This window comes from Pholis gunnellus, assembly GCF_910591455.1.
Source record: "Pholis gunnellus genome assembly, chromosome: 6".
Classification (NCBI taxonomy): domain Eukaryota; kingdom Metazoa; phylum Chordata; class Actinopteri; order Perciformes; family Pholidae; genus Pholis; species Pholis gunnellus.
This window is the reverse complement of record NC_136532.1, coordinates 12,319,794-12,345,393: the sequence shown is the minus strand read 5'-3', so window position 1 is coordinate 12,345,393 and position 25,600 is coordinate 12,319,794. Positions and strand designations below refer to the sequence as shown.

General features: G+C 40.4%; 2 protein-coding genes across 3 annotated transcripts; one reads left to right on the top strand and one right to left on the bottom strand.

The window, feature by feature from the left end:
* Positions 1-5,375: 5,375 nt before the first annotated feature.
* Positions 5,376-16,242, top strand: LOC306697219 (uncharacterized protein). 2 transcript variants are annotated; one of them, XM_079161000.1, is made up of 13 exons: positions 5,376-5,494; positions 7,451-7,562; positions 8,412-8,505; positions 9,298-9,352; positions 12,101-12,241; positions 12,327-12,487; positions 12,592-12,690; positions 13,356-13,501; positions 13,685-13,856; positions 13,990-14,102; positions 14,482-14,569; positions 15,022-15,081; positions 15,208-16,242. In XM_079161000.1, exons 1-12 carry the CDS (start codon positions 5,383-5,385, stop codon positions 15,073-15,075), a joined length of 1,347 nt encoding a protein of 448 aa, XP_079017126.1. In that variant the 5' UTR covers positions 5,376-5,382; the 3' UTR covers positions 15,076-15,081; positions 15,208-16,242. The 2 variants fall into 2 exon arrangements, with proteins under 2 accessions (XP_079017126.1, XP_079017125.1); XM_079160999.1 differs by having other exon boundaries at positions 15,022-16,242.
* Positions 16,243-17,583: 1,341 nt separating this feature from the next.
* Positions 17,584-25,366, bottom strand: aifm3 (AIF family member 3; the record flags this gene model as incomplete). Its single annotated transcript, XM_079160962.1, has 20 exons — positions 17,584-17,626; positions 17,747-17,767; positions 18,413-18,517; positions 18,604-18,679; positions 18,875-18,973; positions 19,089-19,206; positions 19,281-19,357; positions 19,488-19,551; positions 19,985-20,056; positions 20,170-20,285; positions 20,414-20,544; positions 20,638-20,729; positions 20,849-20,935; positions 21,228-21,340; positions 21,464-21,560; positions 21,648-21,692; positions 21,794-21,903; positions 21,995-22,104; positions 22,888-23,101; positions 25,336-25,366. The coding sequence occupies 20 exons, from the start codon at positions 25,364-25,366 to the stop codon at positions 17,584-17,586; spliced, it is 1,821 nt and encodes a 606-aa protein (XP_079017088.1).
* Between the last annotated feature and the right edge of the window lie 234 nt (positions 25,367-25,600).

The following is a 25,600-nucleotide window of genomic DNA, read 5'->3' as shown; positions in this document are numbered from 1 at the left end:
GTAATTCTCCGAAAGAGAGAAGTACATCTATCCCAGCGAAGAGACGCTGTTACGCAAAACTGACTGTTTCCCAAGAAACATAAAACAGGATGAAGAGTTTTTAATGTTCATTCTGTGTAGACAGAATCAGAGGTTTCCTATCAGCTGTAGAGAAGGCCAGGGAGATTAAAAGACTAATGTTAACTCAATATATACTTTTATTATTATTATTATGTACTTGTGTTTTAACCATACATCTTAAATGTCATGAAAGTGCAACATAGACCTATACAATGTTGGATACAGACGTAACGTGGCTTTTTGTCGTCACACAATGTGCTTAATTCAGAGCAGTGAACACGATGTGTTGACTCCCCCTATGTTTCAAACGTTAGAAGAGCAGTCAGTGAAGTGAGCATTCAGACAAGCTGTCAAAGGTCATGAAATACACCGTGTTATTCTACAAGTTTGTTATTATTGTCTGTTTTATCTGTTTTCATCATGAAGACTCCTCTGATGGGCTTGCTGGGAAAATTAGCATACATTCTGGAAAATCTAACTATTAACTGCTTATTAACATTAATAACTGAAGACATGAATAATTTGAATGTGAGAAACTAATAAGCCAATATTTACTCCTACATTATTACCAAATACAAAGGATCTGATCTCCAAGCAAAGTGATTTTTCACAGCCTATAGCGACCAAGACTTGTTCTAATTATTGAATCTTCACAACATGAATACTAATGTTATATTAACCATTACTAAAGTTTGACAACTTATAATCCCTTTATATAGAGTGTCTCATTAAGAAGAGGTACCACATAGATTTTAGACTACATTTGATTGTTCTTTACACTAACTTTGGCATTGATTACTATTCATTTGAGCATCATCCAACATGAATAACAATACACAATTTAAGAAGAAATAAAAAATAAACCCCAACACCTGCTTTTCTGCAGCAAACCCTCCCACTGTTCCACATACATGTCATCACAGTGATAAAATGATGACTCCGGATGTCCGGATGGTCAAAACAAAGTACACATTCCCACCGCAGCCTGATATGATGTTAAAGGGTTTTCGAGGGTTGATTCAAACTCACCTCTCTCTTTGGTTGCACAGACTCCTCATCGAAGTTCATTTTTGGGAAGCTCCGGTACATTAATGTTTGAATGGACCATTTATAATGGATGTTCCACTTCAGTCGAAGCACTAATATAATGGGAGCCTGTTGTAAGGTGAAGCGTATGATCTCAGCTGCAGGGGGGAGACTCATTAACTGGTTAAAGCACATTCCTGAATGGGTCTGAGGCTTAAGAAGGGTCTGCTGACACAAATACAGAAATAATATTTAGGCCTTGTTGTCTAAATGAATTGAATGGGACACTTAATGTGAGATACCTAGTTTTTAATGCATTCCAACAAACAGTCATGATTCCAATGTTCTCCATTCATGGAAAAGATTATGATCAGCAGAAGACTGTAGACTACTAGAGTACACCACTCTGGAAATAGTATTTTCAGGATTACATATTTAAATATTTTGAAATTACTGTTATTATCATATTAAACATGTATAAATATGGCCTGCTTTAAGTGCTTTTATCCTAGGTTCATTGTCAAGTCAGTAGAACATAAAAGAATAAATCTAATTTGACTCCGCTATAAAAGATGAATGCATTTTTCTGTTTAAGGCCTAATGTGCATTCACATCAATGGTTATCACACGTGTAGATTAACTTTAGGTCTATAACAGAACAACTCATTTATAAACTCAAGTACAAGTCAACATCAGTTGCTCTTAATTGATGCCAATATCTGCTCATAATCACTCTGAGGGTCATGCTGTTCTGTACGTTAACACCCAAAGTGTTCACCGGCCAAAAACTTTTAATCCTGCAAGAATTGGGTCACGCCAGAGTCTGGCCATTTGAACCAGAAAGTGAAAATCCACCACAAAATAGAGCCAACACACATTCCCTACTCCCACTCCTGTTATTCCCTAAAAGTGTACAATTCAGTTGTGTGAGCAGCAGACATTGTGCAGTGATTATGTCATCCTCAGACCGATCCTGGAGCTGCTCCACACCCAGCAGATAAAAGAAACATGTGACGAGAAGCTCTGGGAACACCATGTGATTCACAGCTAGAAGCCCTCCTTCCAAATAAAAACTAATTTGGGTGTAATATATAACAAAAACATGTTTGAGCAACTAGACTCCATTATCATTATATTGACATTTTACCTACTCTACTAACAAACTGTCTTATAAAACAGATCTCTGTGTGCGCATCAACAGGAAGTTGTAATGCTCTCACCTGAAGGGAATGGGCTTTATTTTGTCTATGATGTAGATGAAATTGAAGAAAAAGTGTTTTATGTGTTATTGGCCATTATATGATACTGAAAGAGCAACATTCTTTTTGTAAAATGTTCTTATTCTCTGCATTTCTTCTTCTGGTTAATTATAAATGACTAGTTTTAGAAAGGAAGCAAGAGGATCAATGTTTGTCTGTTTAAAATGTAATGCTTTTATGTTTTATAAATATTGTTTCACTACTGCAACGTTATTTTTGGTGTCTTTTTTGTAGCCTAAGTTCATGTGGGCCGGGCACTTGTATGTCCTCAACACAAATAAACAACAAAAATAATGTTCGAAAATAATTTTGGCTTTAAAGAACAATATATTTTGGGGTTTAGGGTGGACTTTCTCTTTAATCGAGCCATTACTTGAGTTAATCCCTCATTTGTTCCTGACCACAAATGACCTTAATAAAGCTTTGATGTCACAAGTGGGTAGCTGACATTACAATAGCAGAGTAGGATAAAAATAATTACACACAGACGACGTTTAATGTCCCCGACAACCTCCATAGTCTCATTTAGGTTTGCATCTTTAACTTGCATTGGCTGCAAAAACAACAACATGGCAACGGCAGTCTACAAACCAATGGGTTACGTCCCGATGACTACGTCCACTTCAGTCTATGATCGTTTATAGATGGTTACCCACAAGTTTGGAAACGTGCAAAAATGACCAACCCGAACCTTAATCATTCGAGGTCAATACCTAACCATCTTGCGAGAGTTTCGCAACTTGGGTTACCTTCTAGACACAACTGTATTTCGCCAGTGCTGGTGTTATGTCGAAGTTTGCTCCCTCCAAAACTGAAGCCAAAGAAACCTCCTCTCTTTGGCTATTGTAAGTGCGAAACCAAAGTTGAGTGAGCAGGGCCCTCAGACTGCTGTTCTGCTCCAGCTCTGATAGCCAGCGAGGAATAATCCACACAGCACAGAGCCCCTGCAAACACCTCTGAGTACACACATGTCAAAGGTTTAAAGATGAAATATCTTGTAGCGTCATGTATCTTTTCTGTACTCCTGAAATTAGCATTTCTCAGTGTTTAACTTGGTTATTAAAAAGGAGTTCAAATTACATGTAAAAAACACTCTGAAGTTCAACAAAGTGTTTTCTTTCTCACTCATAATTAGCATTGTTTTGGTGTGTTCTCTCTCTCTCTCTCGTTCTCTTTCTCTCTCTTTCTCTCTCTCTCTCTCTATTTTCTGTTATGTAAAGGATTGAGTGCTTGTGGGCAGAAAATCTCAGTGAAAATTGGTTTGAGAGTGAAGAGTGAAAATCAATTTCATCCGTAACTGATGAGTCACGTTTATCCTTCTGCTGAGCTGTAGAGGAGGGATTTACATAACTCAGTGGCAGAGAGGTGTTGATCTGTGTTTTGAATCTCACCCCTTTTTCTCCCCCGCTCTGGCCAGATGCAGCAAGCGTGTCTCCGTGTCCTGCGCCTTATGTTGTAAGATACAGCTGTGGAACTGAAGCCCCGTCAGGATGTCTACCATCTCACCTGCTGCGACACTAATCGCTGGAGGGAAGAGAAAGAAAGAAAGAAGTCTGAGAACAATATTTCTAGGCAACTGCAACTACATTTGCATTGTGAAGACCTATTTAATATTAAATGTGTATTCACAGTCTATTCCATTTAGTCTCTTTCATTTCAAGTATTCTGTTTTTTTTACATTTTTCAACCACACTATATCCTTAGCAGCTACAACGATCTAATCTCCCCCCAGGAACAAGTTAAAAACCCAATAAGTGAGTCAGGTGAGACCTAACAACAGAAGGTCAGATGCTACAAACCCTCAAGCCAGAGAGTCCGTTTTGTTGCATCATCATTTTTCATATAATACTTAAATAATAACACATAGACTGACTACTTCACTTATAGCATCACACCAGCAGCAGATGTAATGGCTGTAATGGGTGTAACATGTTTACACTGGTCTCTGCCAGCTCCTCTAAACGTCTATCTGGACAGTTTGAGGAGAAGACTGGTCAACAACCGACCCTACAGGAAGGAACAAAACACATTTGCAGCAAACTGAATTAATGTGAACTTTAACTGTTGATGTATTTATTATACTCCAAAGCATCTGGTCGTCGTGATTAGAAATCTGCTCGATGACAAAGACATCATGGAAAACACACGATCTTCTAAATCCACACTCCAGTCCAGCTGTGGGGATAATGCACCTCTAAGATGGTGAGGGCGTCATGATAGTGATTTAAACTTAAATCAGAGGAATCACCATTTCATGTTTCATGCTCACACTCACAGCGTAGGAAAGCACATTGCTGTCATCAGATTTGTGGCAACTTTCTACGGCTCATTTTCTGCAAGGAACCTATAACAGAAGGAAAGGTCGTTACGTCATCCTGACTGCAAATCTAGTTTTGCATTGGAGCCAGTTCTATTAAAGTAAATGTGGGCGGGCATGGCAAATCCCACTATAACCCATCATATCTGTGTTGTTTCACAAATGCTTCTACAAACTATATTGTTATGTTGACTGATGATTTGTTTTTCTCTTGGTTTACCTTGTTACTGGTCTCCAAACAGATCATGGCTCTGTCAACAAATGCATATAGCTCAACTCAAGATAGCTCCATCATACATGACCTAACCAGGCAGGACTAATCCATTATCGCTCACCAGACTTTATAACCAGATCAATGTATTGATGGATCTGCTTATAACTGGCTGGACTTAATAATATGGTCTGTCAGAGTTAGGAAGAAGAAAGTACTTTTTTAGTACGTGATCCATCAACAACCACTTCATTTGATTTCCATCTGCAGACATCTTAGTCCTGGTCATGTCTCCAATAAAAACAATAAACCGGCAGACAAACATTTTATTGAGGCAGGTCCGAGGTTCAACCTGTTGCCTGTCCACGATGAGTCTGTCCTCGGTGTCGTGTCACTGTTTGACCGCAGTAGGGCGCTTCATCCGCACACGGGAGCCCTCGTGCAACACTGAAACCCTTCCGCCGATGGCTTGAGAAGCAGCAGCGAGGCGGCTGGTGGCTGTGGTCATAATGTCGGGCAGAAAGCCCCGGTCTGTGGCAAACCCTCTGGAGTCTGCGATCACCACACCGAGTGAGAGGATACTGAAAGAATGCCACAGTTTATATGTGGACAGCGAGAACGGTAAATAATCAATCACGCGGATTAATATGAGTCAATTTATAGCGAAGTTAGGACCGTAAAGCGGATCCAATTTAGCACGCTTAGTGGTGCTGTTATGTAACTCAGGGGCTCGTAGGACTGAAGTTTGTACTGAAGGTAAAACTAAAACGCTGCTCGGTTGATGAGTGAAGCAGCTGTCTGTCAGAGTAAAACACATGACATTGAACACTGGTGCGGCTCCTCCGCAGCTCCGGAGGACAGCGCCGATCTGACTGTAAACTGCCAATAAACTGACAGGTTCCATTCCGCACAATGTTACAGTAATAATATACTGTGTATATTATAACAAGCAGTTCAGAGTGGATTCACAAAGGAGAACATTGTTTTTATAGTCCTGGTGAATATTTGCAGAAGTGTGTTGTCTTCAATAATAACAGTAATATTGCTGTTAGTATAGTCCACTCTGTTTGTGCAGACCGCGCTCTCACAGCACGTTGAGGTGGTGTGTTGCTACAGTATGTGTGTTGTTTTAGTTATTACAGTATAATAGTTTACTCTGGTGTAATAGAGGAGACAGAAACAGGAACGTGCCTCCTCTGACGACAATTATAAGCAGGTTCATTAACAATGAATTGTTTCATTGTAGATTCATAGTGAATAATGAGGGATTGTGCATAACCAGAGTATAGAGCATAGACCAGGTATTACATTTGAGCTTTCATCTCCGAGCTCCTTTTATAATCTTTCCATTAAAAAAAAACTTAATTCTCAAATATATTCCAAAGTAATTTATTAATGATTAAAGGAATGTAGGAATTTGTTTCTGCCTTCTTTTGTGTGATTCATCATCGATTAACCTGCTGATGTTCTTTCTAATGAAACAGTTGGTTTTTAGTCTAATAATGACCAAAAAGGGTGAACAAAAAAATGCCCATCGCAACTACCCGGACACCAAGACGTCATCTTCAAATGTCTTGTTTTGTTTGACCAACGGTTCAAAACTCAAACATGTTCAGTTTATGATGATACATGTCAAATGGAAAGCACCAGAGAATATCTGGCTTTTTTCACTATTATTGACTAAAGAATTATTCAAATTAGCCTAATCCATCATCAAAATAGTCTATTGTTCAACAAATCCAGTAATTATTTCAGCCCTAATTAGTTTGAAAGAAAAATGAAATGTATAGCATTGCCATTTCTTATATATATATATATTATTGCCACAAGTTCAGCTAACCTGCCCTACCGTGACTAGAAGACGTTCAGGGTTACAAGAGCAATTAATTGGAATTAATTAATTTAAATGTACCATTTGAACTCTGTCTTAATTTCCCCTTCAAATAGTAGATTATTCTTTCATGGAAACCTCTTTGGAAATTATTTTAAGTCACTTGTAAAACAAAGTTACCCTTTTTTTTTGGGCTGTCAACAAAAAAATGTCTTAGTCGACTAACACAATTTTGTCGACTTATTGAACTTTATTTACTTTACAGATCTGTAAAATGTAGTTATTTACAAAGAATCACCCAAAGCACCTTTGTAACTCGTGTGTTTACCAGGGATGTGCTCATATGTCATTCAGCATAAAAAAACATTGAAAAATGACTTTTTGCTGAAATAAATCTTAGTCGACTAAGACCAAAACGACCGATTAGTCGACTTATCAACCTGGTAGAGACAGCCCGACATTTATTCTTAGCCTTCTGCCATGTAGAAACTTTACCTTAAGAAGTTATCGCTATTTCAAAACCACCCTGTTCACACTCACACATATACACACACTTTACATGATTGTGATGATGCCTCTGTAATTGCTACATGCCCCACTTACTGTGTGTGTGTGTGTGTGTGTGTGTGTGTGTGTGTGTGTGTGTGTGTGTGTGTGTGTGTGTGTGTGTGTGTGTGTGTGTGTGTGTGTGTGTGTGTGTGTGCGCGTGTCTGTACATGTGTGTACACGTGTACGCGTGTGTTCAGGCCTGGTGAAGATTGCCAGCAGCCTCGGAGTCCGACTCCTTCCTCCCAGAAAGAAGATCATTGTGATGATAATGGGGAACCACTCTGCAGGGAAGAGCTCCTTCATTAACTGGTAATACGTCTGTAGGTTGATGGGTTCTACAGTTTACCATTCAGCTCCTCATGCTCTGTTCCAGAAAACAAAAACAGAAGAAAATATGACCTTATTCCGCAGTTGTATTCCTTTTTATCCTTTATGAGTGTTTACAAGTAAGTGATATATACATTTTATTTACCCATTTAGAGGTAAAATAATCTATTTTTGGCTTATACAACTGATAAAGTCAGTTACTTTATGACGTTATTGTTAACGTTGATTGCAACATTGCCCACAACAGTCTCATACAACCCAAGAAATATTGGTACAGGTACCACTACCCACTTTACGCTAAAAAGTCAATTAATCTTCTGATTATCTTCTCATTTAATGGTTTTATCTATTAAGTTCCCAAAGCTCAAGAGGACTTCTTCAAAACAGTTTTTTAGTTGGATAGACTGTCTACAAGTTATTCCATTTATGTTGAAGAAAAGCAGCACTATCGGCATTTTCTATTGAAAACTAATATAGAAAGGTAATTACTTTAATTTAGCATGATTAATTGGCTAATGGTTTTGGCTCCACTATATTGTCTGTTCGATGGGTTGAAACACGGTAACATTTGAAATGTTTCCCTCAACTAATTAACGACCTCCACAAGAAATACAAGAAATATAAAGACATCGCTTTGTACACTGATAAATAACGATTTTCATTATTTTCTGACATTTAAAACTGAACTATTAATGATTAGCTGTAAAAGTAATCGATACAATAATTATTACAATAGTTGCAGCCTTATAATGTAGAGATACGGTGTTGTTGCTTTAGATCAAAGATAACAAGAGTATTTGATGCCTTTGATGCCTCTTGCTGTCATTTTAGGTATGCGGAGGAGCACATACAGAAAGCAGGTGTCGCCATTGAAACACAGGGGTTCACGTTCATCACAAGTGGTCGCAAAAGAGAATCACTGACGGTAAGAGCGGCATGAAGACACGGCATGAAGTGTTTCAGCACTCGTACTGAAGAACTTAATGTGTGTAAGATCTGATGACGAGCCCTTCAACAGAAGAACCAACTAATGCTGGAAAAGAGAAACACGATGAATACAACCAGCTTTGTGCGGCATGCTTCATGTTAATGCTTTTATAATTCACTTCCAGATCAGTTTTTAATTATCAGTAGTTCATATTCAGATGGCACTTCTCAGTTTTGTGGATGAGAGATTTTTGAATTTCTTACTTCAGTAATGAGAACGGAAGCTGCATCCGGTCATAAAGGTCGATGAAGCAATGCGTTGGATGTCAGCCTGTATGGAGGGGCACTCCCTCAGTCTGTGGTGATCTCTCATTCTGTATGCTGCTCCAATGAGGGGCTTTGTTGTATTGACACACACACACACACACACACACACAGAGGATGCCTCTTTGCAGCATATATAAACAGGCTCGGGAGACGTCTGTCTCTCAGTCTTCGCTCATCCTCTTCCTCTGCCTCTCTGTGCATATACTGCTGTGATGAAGGTGACGAAGATGAATAATATATTTGCAGTGTAGGACTGCAGAGTGGAAGGATTATCTCTTATGTACAGGAAAAGCTTAAAGCCAGCACACTGAGCTGCAGCCCAAGCAGCCTCTGGATGACTGAATGCAAAGTATACTGAGAAGAGAGAGAACTCTGTTGCAGCGGACGGGAGCTCAGGCGAACTGCAGATTAGTATTTGTCTCACCAGGTTATTTCTCACATTGTCTTTTTAACTCTTTCACAGGGGAATGCAACGCTACATCTCTATCCTCACTTTCGACCACTCCTTGAGTTCAAAGGTGAGCCTTTTCCTCTTGTTTTAGCATCAGTACGAAGTCATAATGGCTCCCTGAAAAGTGCACGTATCTGATAATGTAGTGATACCCTTATCCTGAACTGAATTCCATTCTTATGTTCTTATATTAACCATCACGTGTACATTTTGCTCTGTTTTTAATGAGGTGCATCGCATTTCTAAATATCTCACATAAAAGAACATGTTTTATGTAATCCGAGTGGTGTTGCATCTCCCTGCAATTGATAATGATGAACACAAATGATTGTGTTTTTTATTGATTCCCCCCCCCCTTCTGTCGGCATCATGATGGAAAACATCAAAGAGAGGATAAAGTGTTAAAATGAGCTGGAACAGCTGAGAGAAGCAGCATTAGGAATAGGAAGCAGGAGTTGAACGTAATCATGAGCTGCAGCCACAGATTGGTTCCTTTGAGGTTTAAGATAGAGCTCTGCTGTGTGGGCCGTTTCCTAATGGGAGCTGTTAAAGTTAATCAAAGCGTACCATACAGACTCGGTTCAAGTTCAGAAGTTGGACGTTTTGCTATATTAGATAAACCGATTGAACTGAAATCCTGTTTTAATCCTCTGTGTCGCTCATGAGATGTAACCGCTAGTTTCTTGTATGTTTCAGTTATCGGGTGCTTCACCTTGATGATTCAGCGCTGAGTCACATCTTTGACGTATTACATTTTATTTATAAATCAGACCAGGCTCCCGTTCCCATCTCCTCACATTTGTGCCGTTTGTCTCTGAGTCCAGATAAATGTCACATTAAAGAAAGAGACGTAATTAGAGACGATTGGTCTCAGCTCTCTGTGCGTCAGCAGTGGTCTGAAGCTCCTGGATGTTGAGGTGGTCGTGCAGAGAGCCTGGGTGTGCCCGCTGTCTGAGTGGGAGCATCAGTGTGGAGGGGGGAGGGCGGTAATGTATGTGCATGCGTTTGACAGTGAGTGAGGGTTCACTGGGTGCGGACCGGAGCGCTCACGGTGTGGCTCGTGAGTCACACGCCCCCATCGACAGCAGTGCAGTGGAGTCAGGAGGAGCTGCCATTAGAGACGGCACAGCCCGGCAGCAGCTCTCCACTCTGCGGGCCCCCGAGCAGCACCAACGATCTGCTGCAGGAATACAAGCCGGCGTTTCATTGGAAATTCAACGCCGCCTCTGGAAATGCACTTTATCAGGCGTTTGTTTACCTGTCATAGGGACTGAGGATGACTCATCAGAAAAGCACCATATATCCTTACGTGGGAGAAGCTGCCGACTATACAGTTTGACCTCCTTTGGGATATGCTTGGAGATACCTCTTAATATTGTTTTACACTTAGATAAAGGGTGTTTTTGTGTTTATCTTATCAACCTGTTGTCAGGAGTTTAGACTCTATGCTGCATGGGGGTCAACCGTTTTCAAATGGCTCAATATTGTTAAACAACAAAGATTTGTGAGATTTGTTGAGTCATTTCCTTAAGATGTATTTGCACTGCGTCTGGTTTCACCTGTTTTGTCCAACTGGTTCTTTTTTAGCCTCGGTCGATGCAGCATTATTGCAGCCTTTGCCCTTTTCCTCGTGCACAGTGTCTCCAGTGTAGCCTTCTCAGTTACAGTCACTTGAGGAACTTAGCACCCATCGGCAAGTATCGCTCTCGTTTCCTTTTCACCGTCGGAGGACTTTCTTCAAATAGAGTGGAAGAATATGTCTGAATCAAGGCTATTTCATTCACTTGCTATTAAATGGGCTTACATAATTGCTGTTTTTGTATTTTTAGTAATGCAAAGATGCATGCATGTGTAAGGGAAGTATAGACCGGCCGCCTGATCTAACAAGAAGCTGCTCGATAGCATCTGCATATATATGATGTTTTTCCTACCGTAGCAACAGTCATCCTGTCACCTCGGGCTTGATCTTGCGAGACTGTGGGAATACGCTTCTAAGATGTGTGATGTATGATAGATGCATTGATACGGTGGCCACGCTGATGTGAGAGAAACATAAGGGAATGCTAATGTGCCGAAGCAGCAGTGGCCCTGCTCGCTGTAGCACAAGGATGGGATTTGTGCTGGCTGTTAACACCTGCCTCTTCCTATGAAACAGCCTCAGTGTCACCCCAGGCCTGTGTGTGTGTGTGTGTGTGTGTGTGTGTGTGTGTGTGTGTGTGTGTGTGTGTGTGTGTGTGTCAATAGTGTCTAAATAGTGATCCTGTTCTGGTGCTCAGAGTCGGGGGTTGTAGTAACCTCACAGCGCGTTGCCTCACAGTCGTTCTTCACTGGCTAGCTTTATGTCCGACGGCCCGCGCTAAAGCTGCCAGTTGAAGAGCTGTTGTGTGTAACCATGACAACAGACGATGAAGAAAACACCTGACAAATGTTTCCCGTGTTGAAATTGGTGACGTTTTTTTGTCTGTGAGGGTGTGTCTGCTGTTGTGAGTTCAATCTGAATTCATTGATGCTTTTTCCTCAGACATGTAGACAGCTAACATACATCTTTAACCAGATGAACGTTTTTTAAATTAAATTAAATTAAATGCAAACCCGCAAGCACACGACGTTGACTGCGTTCCTGATCTTTAATGTCAACGGCCTCCCTCAGGTCTCCAAGTATTGACCGCACTGCAGTTTCCACCCGCACATTATAATTCTATAGCCATTAGAGGAAGCGGCGTTCATCAGGACTCAACTCTTAATTATTTACAAGGAATTTGTCTCTGTGAAGGAAGCACCTACAGTATACGCACTCAGCGTTTGTATATTCCAGGTGTTACGGACTATCTGTCTGCTGAGATCTCCACCTCCAAGCAGAAGAAGTTCAGTCTGGTGACGTTTGTGGACACACCGGGTTTGGTGGACGGAGACATGGTCTACCCTTTTGATGTCAACAGCGCCATCACATGGTTGGGTATGTCTTTGCAGCTGGTCGTTTTACCGTCTTCTCTACAGCTGTTGCGTTTCTCTAATATGGATGTTTTTTTTGTTTTGTGCAGGAGAACAGGCCGACTTGGTATTTGTGTTCTTTGACCCGATGGGCCAGGCGCTCTGCAAACGCACACTCAACATCGTAGAGAAGCTGAGTGAGAAATGCGGAGAGAAACTGTTGTTCTACCTCAGCAAGGCAGATGAAGCTGGGAAGGAAACAGACAGACAGGTAGTTCACTTAATATGTGGCTTGTTTTTTATTTTGATAGATTTGCAGCCAAAGAAGTCATGTTTAATCCTAAAAATATTATCTGTATTTATTTACTTCTGCAGAGGGTGATGATGCAGATAGTCCAGGAGCTGTGTCGCCGTCCCGGTCTCAACAAATGTGGTTTTGACATGCCGACAATATACATCCCCAACCCACAGAGGGTAAGACTGTGAGCCGGCTTTATGTGTTCCCCCGATGGCCATTTAACAGGATGTAGTTTGGTCATTTTTTTAGTCAATAAACAAAATGCAGTGTTTCCTCCCACCACCAGATTGGAGCTGTTTCTGGTGTTTTCCTTCATCAGAGCTCAGGTCCAGGTCTGATCTTGGGTCAGGATTTAAAGCTCTCTGCTATCCTCAGGGGCTGAACTGCCATTTATTATCCTTGAATGTAAATTCTCCACTCCAGGTTTCCTGGTGGCTCTTGATGGCTGGAACAGGATGATTCATTTTGCAATATGATGACTGGTAGAGTTTTCCACTCTGGGGGAAGGGGGGGGGGTTAGGGGGGGGCAGGGGTTGTAAACCATGGCCTCTGATAATTCACCTTTGACAATGGCAGCCCCAGTCCTGAGTTATTGCTGCACCATCTGGTGATCTACAACCACAAAGCTCTTCTCTGCACGGTAGATTTCTGCTCACCTCCCGAGCTCCATTTTGTTTTTCGCTGAGCAAGTGAAGCTTCACTTCCTGCTAAGTGCACATGGCTGTCAGTCAAAATACCCTCAGGACAGTTGTGCAGGCCGACCCTCTTCTAGATGCACAGCCGCACATGTTTGTACAATTATTCAAAAACGGATGCACTTATGAGCCTTTGTCTTGTTTAGCCGAGCCGCTGTGTGAACCAGATCGATGGGGTGTGTCAGACCATCGAGAAGACCATCAACCAGGCCGTTCAAAAGACTTTGGATCAGCTGGAGAAAGACTGTGACCTTATTTGTTCGACCATCAACAGCAGACTAGAGCAGGACAGGTTTGACCCCTCAACCTACAGCACAGCATGTGTTCAAATCTAATTTATCCTGATACAAAATGACAGGCGGCATCTCAGAGCAAATAAACCACATTGTGTGTATATGGAGATAAGAGTCACCCAATATTATTATATGCTGCAGAAAATGTGATATTAAATCAGATTTCTTGCGTGTGCACGCAGGGCTGACGTGGCTCACAACAAAAGCGTCCGTCTTCACTCGTTCTTGTGTGGCGCTCAGGGCATTTTCCTCCCGGTCGTCTTTATCCTGAGTTTCATTGTGAACACCTTGTCCAGAGATCAGCTAGATGAGCTGCTGGGGGAAGGACCGGCCCGGACCCTCTCCATCTTCACAGTGAGTCCAGAGAGTCACACTGCTGATATTTGAACAAATAACATTGCAATAAATTATAATTACGTTTGATATTTTGCACATTTGCACAGGTGTACTTGGTTCTCTGAGTGTCTTTTCAACGTGTTTCTCACAGGGAATGGTGATTTATTTATGGGACTGGATACCAGAAGATGGACAAGTTGTGTTTGTCATCATTTTTGGAGCTTTTTGCTACCTCCTGCTTTTCCTCGCAAAGTATTTTGCAGGGTGAGTGCTACAAATGTATGATACAAACATAAACACACGTGGAGCAGAAACAAAATAATTGATTCATAAATTAAAACAATCAACAGAAAATGAATCTGTAACTATTTTGAGAACCGATTAATTATTTAAGTATTTTCCTTTTTGTTAGAAAGGGACAAAAAAAAAAAAAACATCAATAACCTAAACCCTCAGAGAAATGTCTAAATATAGTAGAGCTTTTTCTATATTGTCAAGGAGGGTGTGTGTTTTATATTAAAGTAGCTTCACATCAAACATACACACACTCTCACACACACACACACACACACACACACGCACACACACACACACACACACACCCAGAGGACGTGATTATTATTGTGATGTTCTTCATTCTCAGCCGAGGGAATAAGACTCTGATGAAGAAAGAGAAGAGGACGATGACAGAGTACAGTGATTATATCCAGGATATCGTCAAAACCAAGAAGGTTAGATTCTATTTTGTGCCATTATGCCACGTCTAGTACAGAAGTTAAAGCCGCAGTAATAACATGTTTAATAACTGTTTAATGCAGAAGGTGTCCTTAGAAACACACAGAGAAAAATGATTACCTGACTCTGCAGCTCTTTCATTTCAGTTCATTGTTTTGGTTTTATGAACCACAACTTTACTGCTAACACGTTTACACAACAACTATAAAAAGTGGTAATATGTCAGTAGATATCAATTTTAAACAATTACAAACGGTAACGCTGGATTGCATAAGAAGTCTTTTGAAGAAGAATTTGAACACATTGAATGGCTATTGCAACAAAACAAGCAGACCATAACTTATCCCAATATTTCATTAATATCTAAATCATTATAACTTCAGTGCAACTTAACTACATTTAATTTGTCAAATCTGAAACCTCTCACACAGTTGATTTCCCTCCACAGGGGAAACTGTATGAGTGGTACCTCCAGCAGTGTGCAGCAGAATATGACCTCTGACCCCGGGTAAGCTGAAGACATTTTACACGAGTGTTTGGGTGTTTTGCTACAAGATTGTTGTGAATAGTGGAATCAGTGGGACCTTTTAAGCAGATGACGACCCACCAAATGATCAGGTTTCTCTCCTCTCAGTCGGGCATGTGTAACCTCAAAATGCAGCAGATATCTCTGCCAACGTCTATCGTCTCAAGAGCTTCCACTGAAGATCAAGTGCCTTTATTAGTTAGTACAGGAGAAGCAGTCATTGTTGGTTGTTTGATGAAAACAATTTCATAATGTGAATCATTTTTTTTTTCTCAGTTTTTGTAGTACATAAAAGTTGATGCCAGAAGGAAGTGTTTACAAATATCTTTTCCCCTTAATTTCTTCATGTAGTCGAAGTCCTCAAATCTCACAGCACCGTCCTGAAGTCATGTTGTCTTTACAAGGTGCTAGAATGTCCTTCTCTTGTGTTTCACTGTTAGCAATACGACAACAACCAATGCTGTGATAACACTTAGGCATTGTGGACGGGCATTTTGTCAAATCTTCATACCAATAAGAAGCTTTCTCCTGCCTCCAAAGAGTCTCTGTCCATGTTGTTTTTGTTGTGTGATTTGTGCAGCCATCAGATATTATCGTTGATAAATTGTTATCTTGTGATAGTACTTACACACACTACTTTATTACAACAGTATAGTAAAACTGGTGAGCAGTGAAGTCTGTCCCTGCATTCATGTATTCATGTGTATCTCCTAGTTGTTAATGAACGCTGATCCCTTCATGCTGTTTATAGATCTGTGGAACTCAAATCTAGTTTGATGACTACAACACCATGTAATGCCTTAACTCCAGCTTTCATAGATATATTTATAAGTCTTTAACGTGCTTTTTACCCAAATAATGATGAAAAACCTCAACGAGCTGTTTGCACTATCATTGTGAACACTGTCAGTTTGTATTGTGTGTGTTAGATGCCTCCCAGGTATCGTCCTCATTAGGAAACATCTTTGTTTTATGAGATATTTCATTTATAAATTTGTGAAACTTGTATGTGTGTGAATTTATCTATTCTGTGTAATGTTTCCCAGAATATTTTAATTGTATGAAAGCGAGGCTCAACCGACTAGATGTTTTTTAGTAATCCCGACTCAATGAATGAAACTCCTGCAAACTATGCTATGTCACTTCCTTGAAAATTATTAAACATTTTCTACTGACTTTCACTCTACTCTCTACTGTTTTCCTGGTTGTAATAAACTGAAGAATGCACACATAAACAACAGGTGGAGTAACATGAGAATGAGACGCTATGTAAAGCAGTGAGTAGTTATTGTTGGAAGACTTTTATTTAAAAGTTTAGTTATAAAAATGCCCTTCCGGGCTTCTCTGCAGGAAGAATGATGCTTTTTAAAACGCTGAGTTGACTTGTGTGTCAGGGTTTACATCGGCACACCAGGATGTAATCAGGCATCCGCTTTATACCCATTACAAGCAATTCTGAATGAACATAAGAGAACCGGTGAAATTACAATAACTGGGAAAACCAGTATGAAAGCAACAAATTAATTTCTGCTTATTTTGCCTGTAAGTCCAGGTGACAAACCTCAGTTCCCTGAGTTAGTAACAAAGAATATCCCAATGGAGGTGACCGCTATCAAAAATAACCCTACACTTCTATTGGATTTGTCTAAAGGGGTATTCTCTAGAAAATACATGATTCTATTGTGCATGCACTAGTCTGTGATCAATCAGTAGGATTTAATTTAATTTGTGCAATTTAATACAGTAGCAAGACAGCCAATACAAAGATGTTGTAATTCTACAAATTGTCATTTATCACAAATTAAAGCTGCATGTGTGTGTTAGTGAGTCTGTTAAAGCTGCGTTCAGGGATCTTCTGCAGTTTGTTTTTTTAGCAGATTTTAGATTTTTTTGCGGATGCATCTAAATTGAATACTCACAGTTTAGGGACTTATTTTTTAACTCGTACATCAAAGTAAGTTATAGCATGCAGATCTAAGGCCTGAATGTGAGCATACAACCAAACCCGTTATTTAAAACTTCAGTTCAAATTGTATGTTCTTATCTTGTAACAGTGCATTCAGGATTATATCTATATACAATGTTATTTGTAAAAAAAAAAATGCCAAAGCCCATCCCTGGCTTCTTATAAACACAGTGTACAGGTAGATACATCTTGCAGCAGCACAGAGGCTGAATCTGGCTTTGTTTGTGAAATTTGTAATGAAAGACCCACCAACACAGCGATTCAGTGTATTCAGACCGTGCATGGCTCTGTTTGTCACCTTAAGTGTCTCTCAGGAACAAAAGCAAGTCTCAGTGTCGTCCTCAGGAGAGTGCATCTCCAAGAGACACGGTCCTGTCCTCAGTGTGTGTGTGTGTGTGTGTGTGTGTGTGTGTGTGTGTGTGTGTGTCCAGACCGGGATAGCTGCTCAGTTTCTCAGCACCATAAGTGTCCATATTGAGTTGTCCAGTGGACTTTGGGTCTGTCCTTCAGATGTGAAGTCATTGAGAGCCTTTGTCAATCAGCCAAGAAATGTCTCCAGTCCTGCAAACCCCCAAAAAACAGTGAGTCAAACACACACATACGCGTTCATCAAGTCCATTTTCTGCTGCACACGGTCAATATCAGTGATAGAAAATAGAAAAAGCTCATATTTATCCGTACTTGCCAAGCCGTGCTAACATCCTTCAAATTTTGAGTTTGCATTATTAGAAATGAAAGACATGAGACACATGAGGAACAAATCAGACAGAAATGTATGCAACAACAATACAGTAATGCAAGTACAGCAACATGAGTTAACATGTTTTTAATATCCGTATACCACAACATTATAGTATGTTATAAAAAATGTATTGAATGTTTATTAAATGTGCTTTAAAAAATACTTGATAGGTGGATTCAAGTAAAGTGTTGCAATTCCTCTAGATATTAATACACAACTATATAACTATAAACTTATATAATTTCCTTGTTCTTTAAAAATGCAAATAAATTAGTGGGTACCTAATATACAGAACGTTTTCTATACTATTGTCTACTATTTTCCCTATAATTAATACAAAATAACATTTCAAAATGACGTAACACGTAAAATGAAGCGTCACTTTATTAATTAACAAAATAACAAATGGTGTTATTTTTCTGTCGTACTCTCTAATTTCAACAAGCGGTAGTCTTATAATACTTTCCATGTGATTAAAGTCACGTGCTTTTCTGTCAGAGTGATAACATTTGTCTTGTTTTTCTTCTCAGTAAAACCTGAGAAACCTAAAGAACATAACAGCAATTGTAACCGTCATCATATTTAAGTCTTGGAGGGAGACTTACTCCACATCTCGTTTCTTAATCGTCTTTCCGGATCCCAAGACTTCTGCCACTCGGGATACAATAGGATCATAGTTCATGCTGGCAACAGCGACCACCTCTTCACTCCTGCAGATAAACCGAAGGAGGAAGATGACACAATAGTCATCCATATTTTCTGTTTTTTTAAGATTGTCATGAAAAATAAAACGTACCTGGTGTAAAACGCCACAAATCTCAGTTCATCCAGATCTCCTTGTATAATGACGTCATCAAATCCATCACCATAACCTTCACAAATAGACGATTATACACATTTTGTCAAAAGCATAAAGAAAAACAGTCCAATTCAGGCTCTCAGTTCGGCTTTTATTTTGATCTTTACAGCTAGATGGCAGTGTGGTAACTACACTTGACGGCACAGTTCAACCTCTGATCTTTGTGTGCCTCATAACGAGACTCTTGAAACTAAAGAGAGACATCTACCTGCGTAGCGTATGGTCTTCCCAAACATGGCTGACCAGAAGTAAGGCACAGTTTTGATGTCAGCGGCTCTGCCCATCATGCTGAGAGCTGCCACCCTTCCTGTCAGTAAAGGTATGAAAACAAGGAACATTTACACGCTCGTCTTTCAAGAACTTAAATCATCGTCACAGTAAATGATAACAGCCTTAATATGCAGTCAGGATGACACACTCACCGTGTACATGAGCCATTTGCCAGACGGGGATGTTCACCTTCTTGTTGTTGCGTGGCGGGAAAGGAAACACCACCACATCTCCTCCAGCAAAAACACCGTCAGCATTTGTCTGCATCATCTGGGAGAAAGTTTAGAGGAGTAAATAAACAATGAAACACTTTCACTACCGGCTTCAGGTATTTTGCTAAATACCTTGTTAACAGTGATGAAGCCCCTGGAGTCCATGTGGATGCCGCTCTGTTTCAGGAAGCCCGTCGCAGGAAGACTTCCTGAGACACATGAGAGAAAGCAGGTAAATATGGAGCTGCTACAATGTTCAAAAGGGAGTTTCGTCATCTGCATTAATTATATGTCACTGCAGATAATGACATGTACATTTTGCATCATCTTCGACATTACCTGCTCCGATGACACACACGTCTGCCCGCAGGACTTTTCCACTCTTCAGTACAACCTCTTTCAGCTGTGTAAACAGGAAACACAGAATGTCCAGGCCATACTACTGCACTAAAGGTGCATAATGTAACATTAACTCCTTAAAAAACCCTAAAAACCTTTTTCTGACCGTCTCTTACTTTGAGTGATGGGGTCCTACATGCAGTAAACACAATACACACAATACAGAAGACAATTTTCTGCCAATGTGTGTCTAGTGCTCTATGTAGTTTCAGGGAGTGAATCTTGAAGCATTTAAATCAAAATTTGTATAATTATCGCTATTATAATTATATATATAATAAATACGAGGTTGTTTGCACCACAGCTTTCAGGGGCTGGTTGACTCTGTGGTTAATATTCATGTGTTTTTTATCCGACTCATCTTCTTAATGGATTAAACAAGAGAGGGTAGTGCTGCTGAACATCACGTCACGCTGTTTCTCTCACTTTCTGAATACCTGTCCATGATGGCCAATCATCTCTGACACCTCGTTCAGCATGTAGAACTTCACCCTGTTTACCTCGAACAGCTGCAGAACACAAAACACACCACAGACACATTAACCACATGGTTACTGGGAATATTGACCAGAGAGAGTTACTATGATAGTATTCTGGAGACGCTTCATAACTGTGTCCCTACCTTCATTATGGCTTTCCCTACTTTCTCCCCGAGAGCTTTTTTAAAAGGGACTGTCTCAATCCCAATGATAGACACCGAGTGGGCCTTGTCAGTTAGAGCTGCTGCCACCTCCATACCTGCCAACACAACAAATTAGCACATGTGATTAATCATGTGATCAGTTGAGAGTTGCTTTTAAAAGGTTAATCTTACACTGTCGAGGACAAATGAGAAGAATGTGTTTGTAAATGTGTCTTTTTCTCACCAACATAAGACGTTCCCACAATCACAGCGTTCTTGTTGTTGGCCAGCCGTGCTACGCTGTTAGCGTCATCGGGCGTCCTGAGGTGAAACACGTTCCCGACGTCCTTTCCTTTGTAGACCATTGGTTTGGGTCTTTGGAAGCAATCGGGTGTCAGTTTGTGATTCATAGTCTCAGCTGCTTATTTGTCATGGGAAATAGAATAGTTTAGTTGTTGTTGTCCTTACTTGCTTCCTGTAGCAATAAAGAGTTTCCTGTACTCCATCCTCAAGCCATCTTCAAAGGTCACAGAACGTGTTTTCACATCTATCGCCACAGCCTAAAGCAAACAACATGGCAGGGTCACACAGGTTTATGCGTTGGATCTTTGTGGAAAATGCCAAAGATAGATCTAGATCAAATTAATGAATTGATTTATCTGAGGTCACCGCCTCTCACCTCTTTCTCTGTGAGAAGTTCAATGTCATGATCCTGCAGGAAGTCCATTGAGCGCAATCTCAGCTGCTCTGCTGTGCTCTCTAAGGACTAAAGGTCAGCAAGTTAGTGCTGAGTACTTAGAATTCAATTAAAACCAACAGAAAGCAACTTAATACCGCAACTGTAAACAGCCAATTAATGATAATCATTTTCAAGCTTTTCATGGCAAGTCACATCATTTTTGATTCACTTATGTTCGTTTACTTCTGCAAAACGTTCTTTAAATCGTTGTTGCTGTGAAGTGTAGCTGTTTCACCACCACCACTGCAGTCTGTCACGTAACTTTCTTGGCAAAGTTCAGTTCTGTCTCAGTTTATGTGTTCAGGGTCTGTGTACAAACCTTACTCAGTTTAGGCCTGTCGTACGGAGGATGCCTGTCCATGGTGCACATGACGATGCGATCGGTGAAGCCCTCTTGCCTCAGTGTCTCTGCACACACCAGACCTGCTGGACCTTCGCATACGTTCACCATAAAAGAGGAAGTTGATTTTGAAAGAGAGACAGTGAAGGAAGACGCTGCTAATAAGAGTTAAATTCAGCTGGATCCTTGTTGTTGAGGGACAAAAACAGACTGACCTGAGCCAATGATGAGAACATGGCTGAAGCCCGTGCTGGAGTTAATGACTGCTGAGCATCGGGCCATGGGCTTTGACCTTTTCTGCGACTGAAGAGCCTGGAAATGTTTTTTAAAAAGATCTCAGATCAATAAGATGGTCCGTTTGTTTTCCGGATAAAGTCTCCACATTCTTTCTCTTGTTACCTGCTTGTTTGCGCGAATGATCACCTTGTCCTTTTCAACTCTGACCTGGAGCAAACAGATATGAGCGATGTGTACACTTTTTGATGGTGCTTAGAGACATGATAAGGCAGGGAATGTGTTAAGACAGCGCCAGCGGGGAAGGTCACCTGGAAGGTAGGCAGGCTGTCCAGCCCGGGGAAGTCCTCCAGGTCTCCTGTTGCAATGTTGAAACACGCACCGTGCCACGGACAGCGCACGTGTCCCTTTGATAACACCCCTGGAAGGACAGAAAATAACAAAAATGTCAAATGTGTGATATTAAATATCATAACGAGTGTTAAAATCATCCCTCAACATATGAGACTCACCTTTGACCAGAGGTGCGCCGTAGTGTGAACACTTGTGGGCCATGGCGGAGAACTCTCCGTGTTCTTTGATCAACAGCGCTCTGCCACTGCCCAGGTCAACCTCTCGCATCCTGTCAAACACACAAAAACAAAAAGGTGCATTCACTGTTGTATGATTAAATCCTTCCAAGGAAACACACACAAAGGCCATTTTGACAACCTGGAATGAAAGGGTCACTATGAAAACACAGCATGGACGCATCAGGACTACAACTTCACATTCATCTGTACAAGCTACACTCTGGTAGCAACACAGAACCAAATGAATTAAAGCAACAGTGACATGACAACCATGAAAGTCTTCATGTATTCTGGATGAATGCCACAATCTGCCTCTTACAAATTGAAAGTAAATTGTATTAACAATAAAACACAATTCAATCAACTCTGGGTTTCTGCTGCTATACAGATACATATATTTGGTGTGGTATGACCAGCAGCTTATTGTGGCTATTTTTAGCTAATGTTAACACACTTTACATAGATGTTGCTGTGATACTAACAATACCGAGGGAGTTCAATTACTTTATGACTCTTCTCTACTTGTGCTATACTGTTACAGTAGGTTTAAACATTATTGATATTGTTTATTGTCTTCTTTATAATTAGACGACATACTGTATACGCTGATACCCATGTATCTCTGATGAGTCAATAAAGGAAAAAATGTGTTTTGTCGTGTTTTCCTGTGAACTTTCCCTTTAAGATGGAAACTTATATCCTTCTGGATTCTTGAGCGCCATCTAATGTACATCATAACAGCCTCTTTCCCTGAGCATGCATGTGTGCATGAGCATGTGTGCATGAGTTTGGGTGTATAGAGAAAGAAAAAGTTGGGTTTGTTATTTTCTTACTGTCCGTTTTCCAGGTCTTTAACGTGACAGACGGAGGCCTCCACGTAGTCCCGTGGTTTGTGGTAGAGGGGCAGCGGCGTGGAGTCATCATCAGAGCCGTGTCCCAGGGCGCCGTTAGGTCTGCAGTCAGCAAAGGGGCTCGCTTTGCCATTAGGTGACAGCCCGTCCACCTCTTTTTCTTTTTCCAGGAGAGATAGTTCCACTTTAACTTCAACTGCACAACACAAACACGTGTCACTTAGAAAATGTCTGAACATGCATGAATGATCACGTGCAGCACAGTCACAATGACTGCAGTAATATTATGCTAATTCAAGTAGCCTAACATTCGCAGACAATCACCAGTGGATTGAACTATTATTCTTGTATACCTGTCTGTTGGGTTATTACTATCCTTCACTATTGCTTTGGAAGAATAATTTGCCTTTCAGCTAGGAGAGACGTCTACAACTCTGGGACAAATTGAGTCTGACATCTCCACAACTGAAACAAATGAACGCAGGAAGCAGGTGAAGGGAGACGTGTAAGGCAGAGCTTGTCTTCTTTCCTTTGTCTCTCTACCTTCTAGCGAGTAAAATTACAGGCATCATTCAACATTCAATATTAATCCCAAGAGACATCAACACAAATGCAACAGCACTGTTTTGTAAAAACAATTACAAGAATTACAGAGTGGAGTAAATGAATTGTGAGATATTCCGCTTTCTTTGATGACTACTGATGCGCTGCTGTTGGGTTTATATTTCTGAACATTAAGAAAAAGGTTGTGTAACTCCTTTTTTCACTGCAGCAGGCTTTATCTGTTCGGCTGGAAAAATGTGCTGATCATCCGGTTCTTACACAGTAATCTGGCAGGAATTTCCTCCTGCTGAGCAAGTCTTAATTAAAATCAATGGAAAATCATAATAGTGAGTGCAATTGCAGGAGAAAAGAAAGAGAAAGCTTTCCACAGCTGAAGAGAATCTCTAGTTGCTACTATAATTTCTGCTGCTAAATGGGACATAATCACACTGATGCTTCATCTGATAAGAAGTCATCTGGTACCAAAATGTTTTCTGTAAGGCTTTTGATCTTTTCAGTCTTTAGAGACATTTTATTAACCAGTTAGCTTCGAGTAAACACATGTTTAAATCCTTATGTATAATTTCACAGTTTCTGTAACCTTTCTGCATTTCTTCACAGTTGGATGCAAATGAGGAGGGCGATGTGCCATTTCTACCATTTCTCCCTCCCTCGTGCATCCTGTCACGGTGCCACTTACACAGAACTATATATTCATACACACACACAAACACACATATATATATATATATATATATATATATATATATATATATATATATATATCCGAGCCATGCTAGCACTGATATGTCTACACATACACACACACACACACACACACACACACACACACACACACACACACACACACACACACACACACACACACCACAGTGTCATATTTTTATATTGTCTCGGTATGCAATCCTCTTGACCAAAGATGCCACAGAGAGCATTAAAATTCCTCCCACACTAAACACTGCAGTGCAAACAGATGAGGCTGGATATGAGGTGACATGTGGAACAGGATTTGGAGGAGGTAGCTTTCAATGAGTCATTCTGAACAAACTGTCCATAAATATATATCTTTTTTTAAATAACTGGTCTCTCCATGGAAACAGTACAATATTAAAACATGTGTCTTCAGCTAGATTCACTGACATTGTACAAATTAATAATAAAGTGGATTTGTTGATTACAGCTAAGACATGGACTGCCGTGTTATGTAACTGTTCATTAAAAATACATTGACAGTATTCAACTTAAATCTACATTTCTTGTAAAAAAAAAAAAAAAATCCAGCTGCACACAACACAGCAAGTTTGAGCTGGGCTATAATTTGTTGACTTTTAGAATAATAATAATGTGATTATTGGATGTAATCATGTTTTTGTTCTACAAACGAACAATCTTGAGCAAGACGAACACAATGAGTTTCTTTAATGAAGAGTTTGCTCTTACGGAGCTGCATTTTCTTTAAACATTACTTTGATTACGGTTTCTCTTAAGAGATTTTGCTGGTACTTCCATATCAGTTAGTGGAAATATCGTGATCAATATTGTGAAAATAATTTCAACCACATTACCATCTCAACCACTTTAGTATACTGTATATACTAAAAGCAGAAAAAGCAGCTAACGGAGTGGACAAAATAACATGAACACCACACTATATTATGCAATATTGTACAAAAACAGCACAAACAAACCACCATGGAGGTGTTTCAATACCTTTTTTAATTTAACATTGTAATTGCATTGTATTGTATTGCAGTTGGACTGTAAGATGCTATTTTGTCCTCCACCCTGTAGCTGCTTGTTGTACGTGTTTGGTGTACATTTTCTTTCAAAATAAAGTAACCTGCCCGAGGGGAACATGTTGGTTACCTGGTTTGGGTTTGGAGAAGCATCCTCCCATGGTGGGCCCAGGATTGAGGGACACCCAGGGAGAGGGAGGGAAGGGGGAGAGCGAGGGGAGGTGCGGTCAGATTCTCGGGATGGGCTGCTTTGTTGGGAGGTAACGATAACACAGAGCTGTGTATATGAGAACCTGCAGGTCCTGTCCGGCCATCGCACACGTCAGCTCCTCCACATAATCTGCATGGACAGAAGGAAAGACATCGTCAACAACACTCACCCACACCAGACTGAT

Excerpts from the sequence above, each read along its gene's own strand:
- LOC306697219 (XM_079161000.1), top strand. The coding sequence starts at position 5,383 with ATGTCGGGCAGAAAGCCCCGGTCTGTGGCAAACCCTCTGGAGTCTGCG. Across the intron at positions 7,563-8,411 it reads AAGAGCTCCTTCATTAACTG|GTATGCGGAGGAGCACATAC; the intron begins GTAATACGTCTG and ends CTGTCATTTTAG. Across the intron at positions 13,857-13,989 it reads GGACCCTCTCCATCTTCACA|GGAATGGTGATTTATTTATG; the intron begins GTGAGTCCAGAG and ends TGTTTCTCACAG.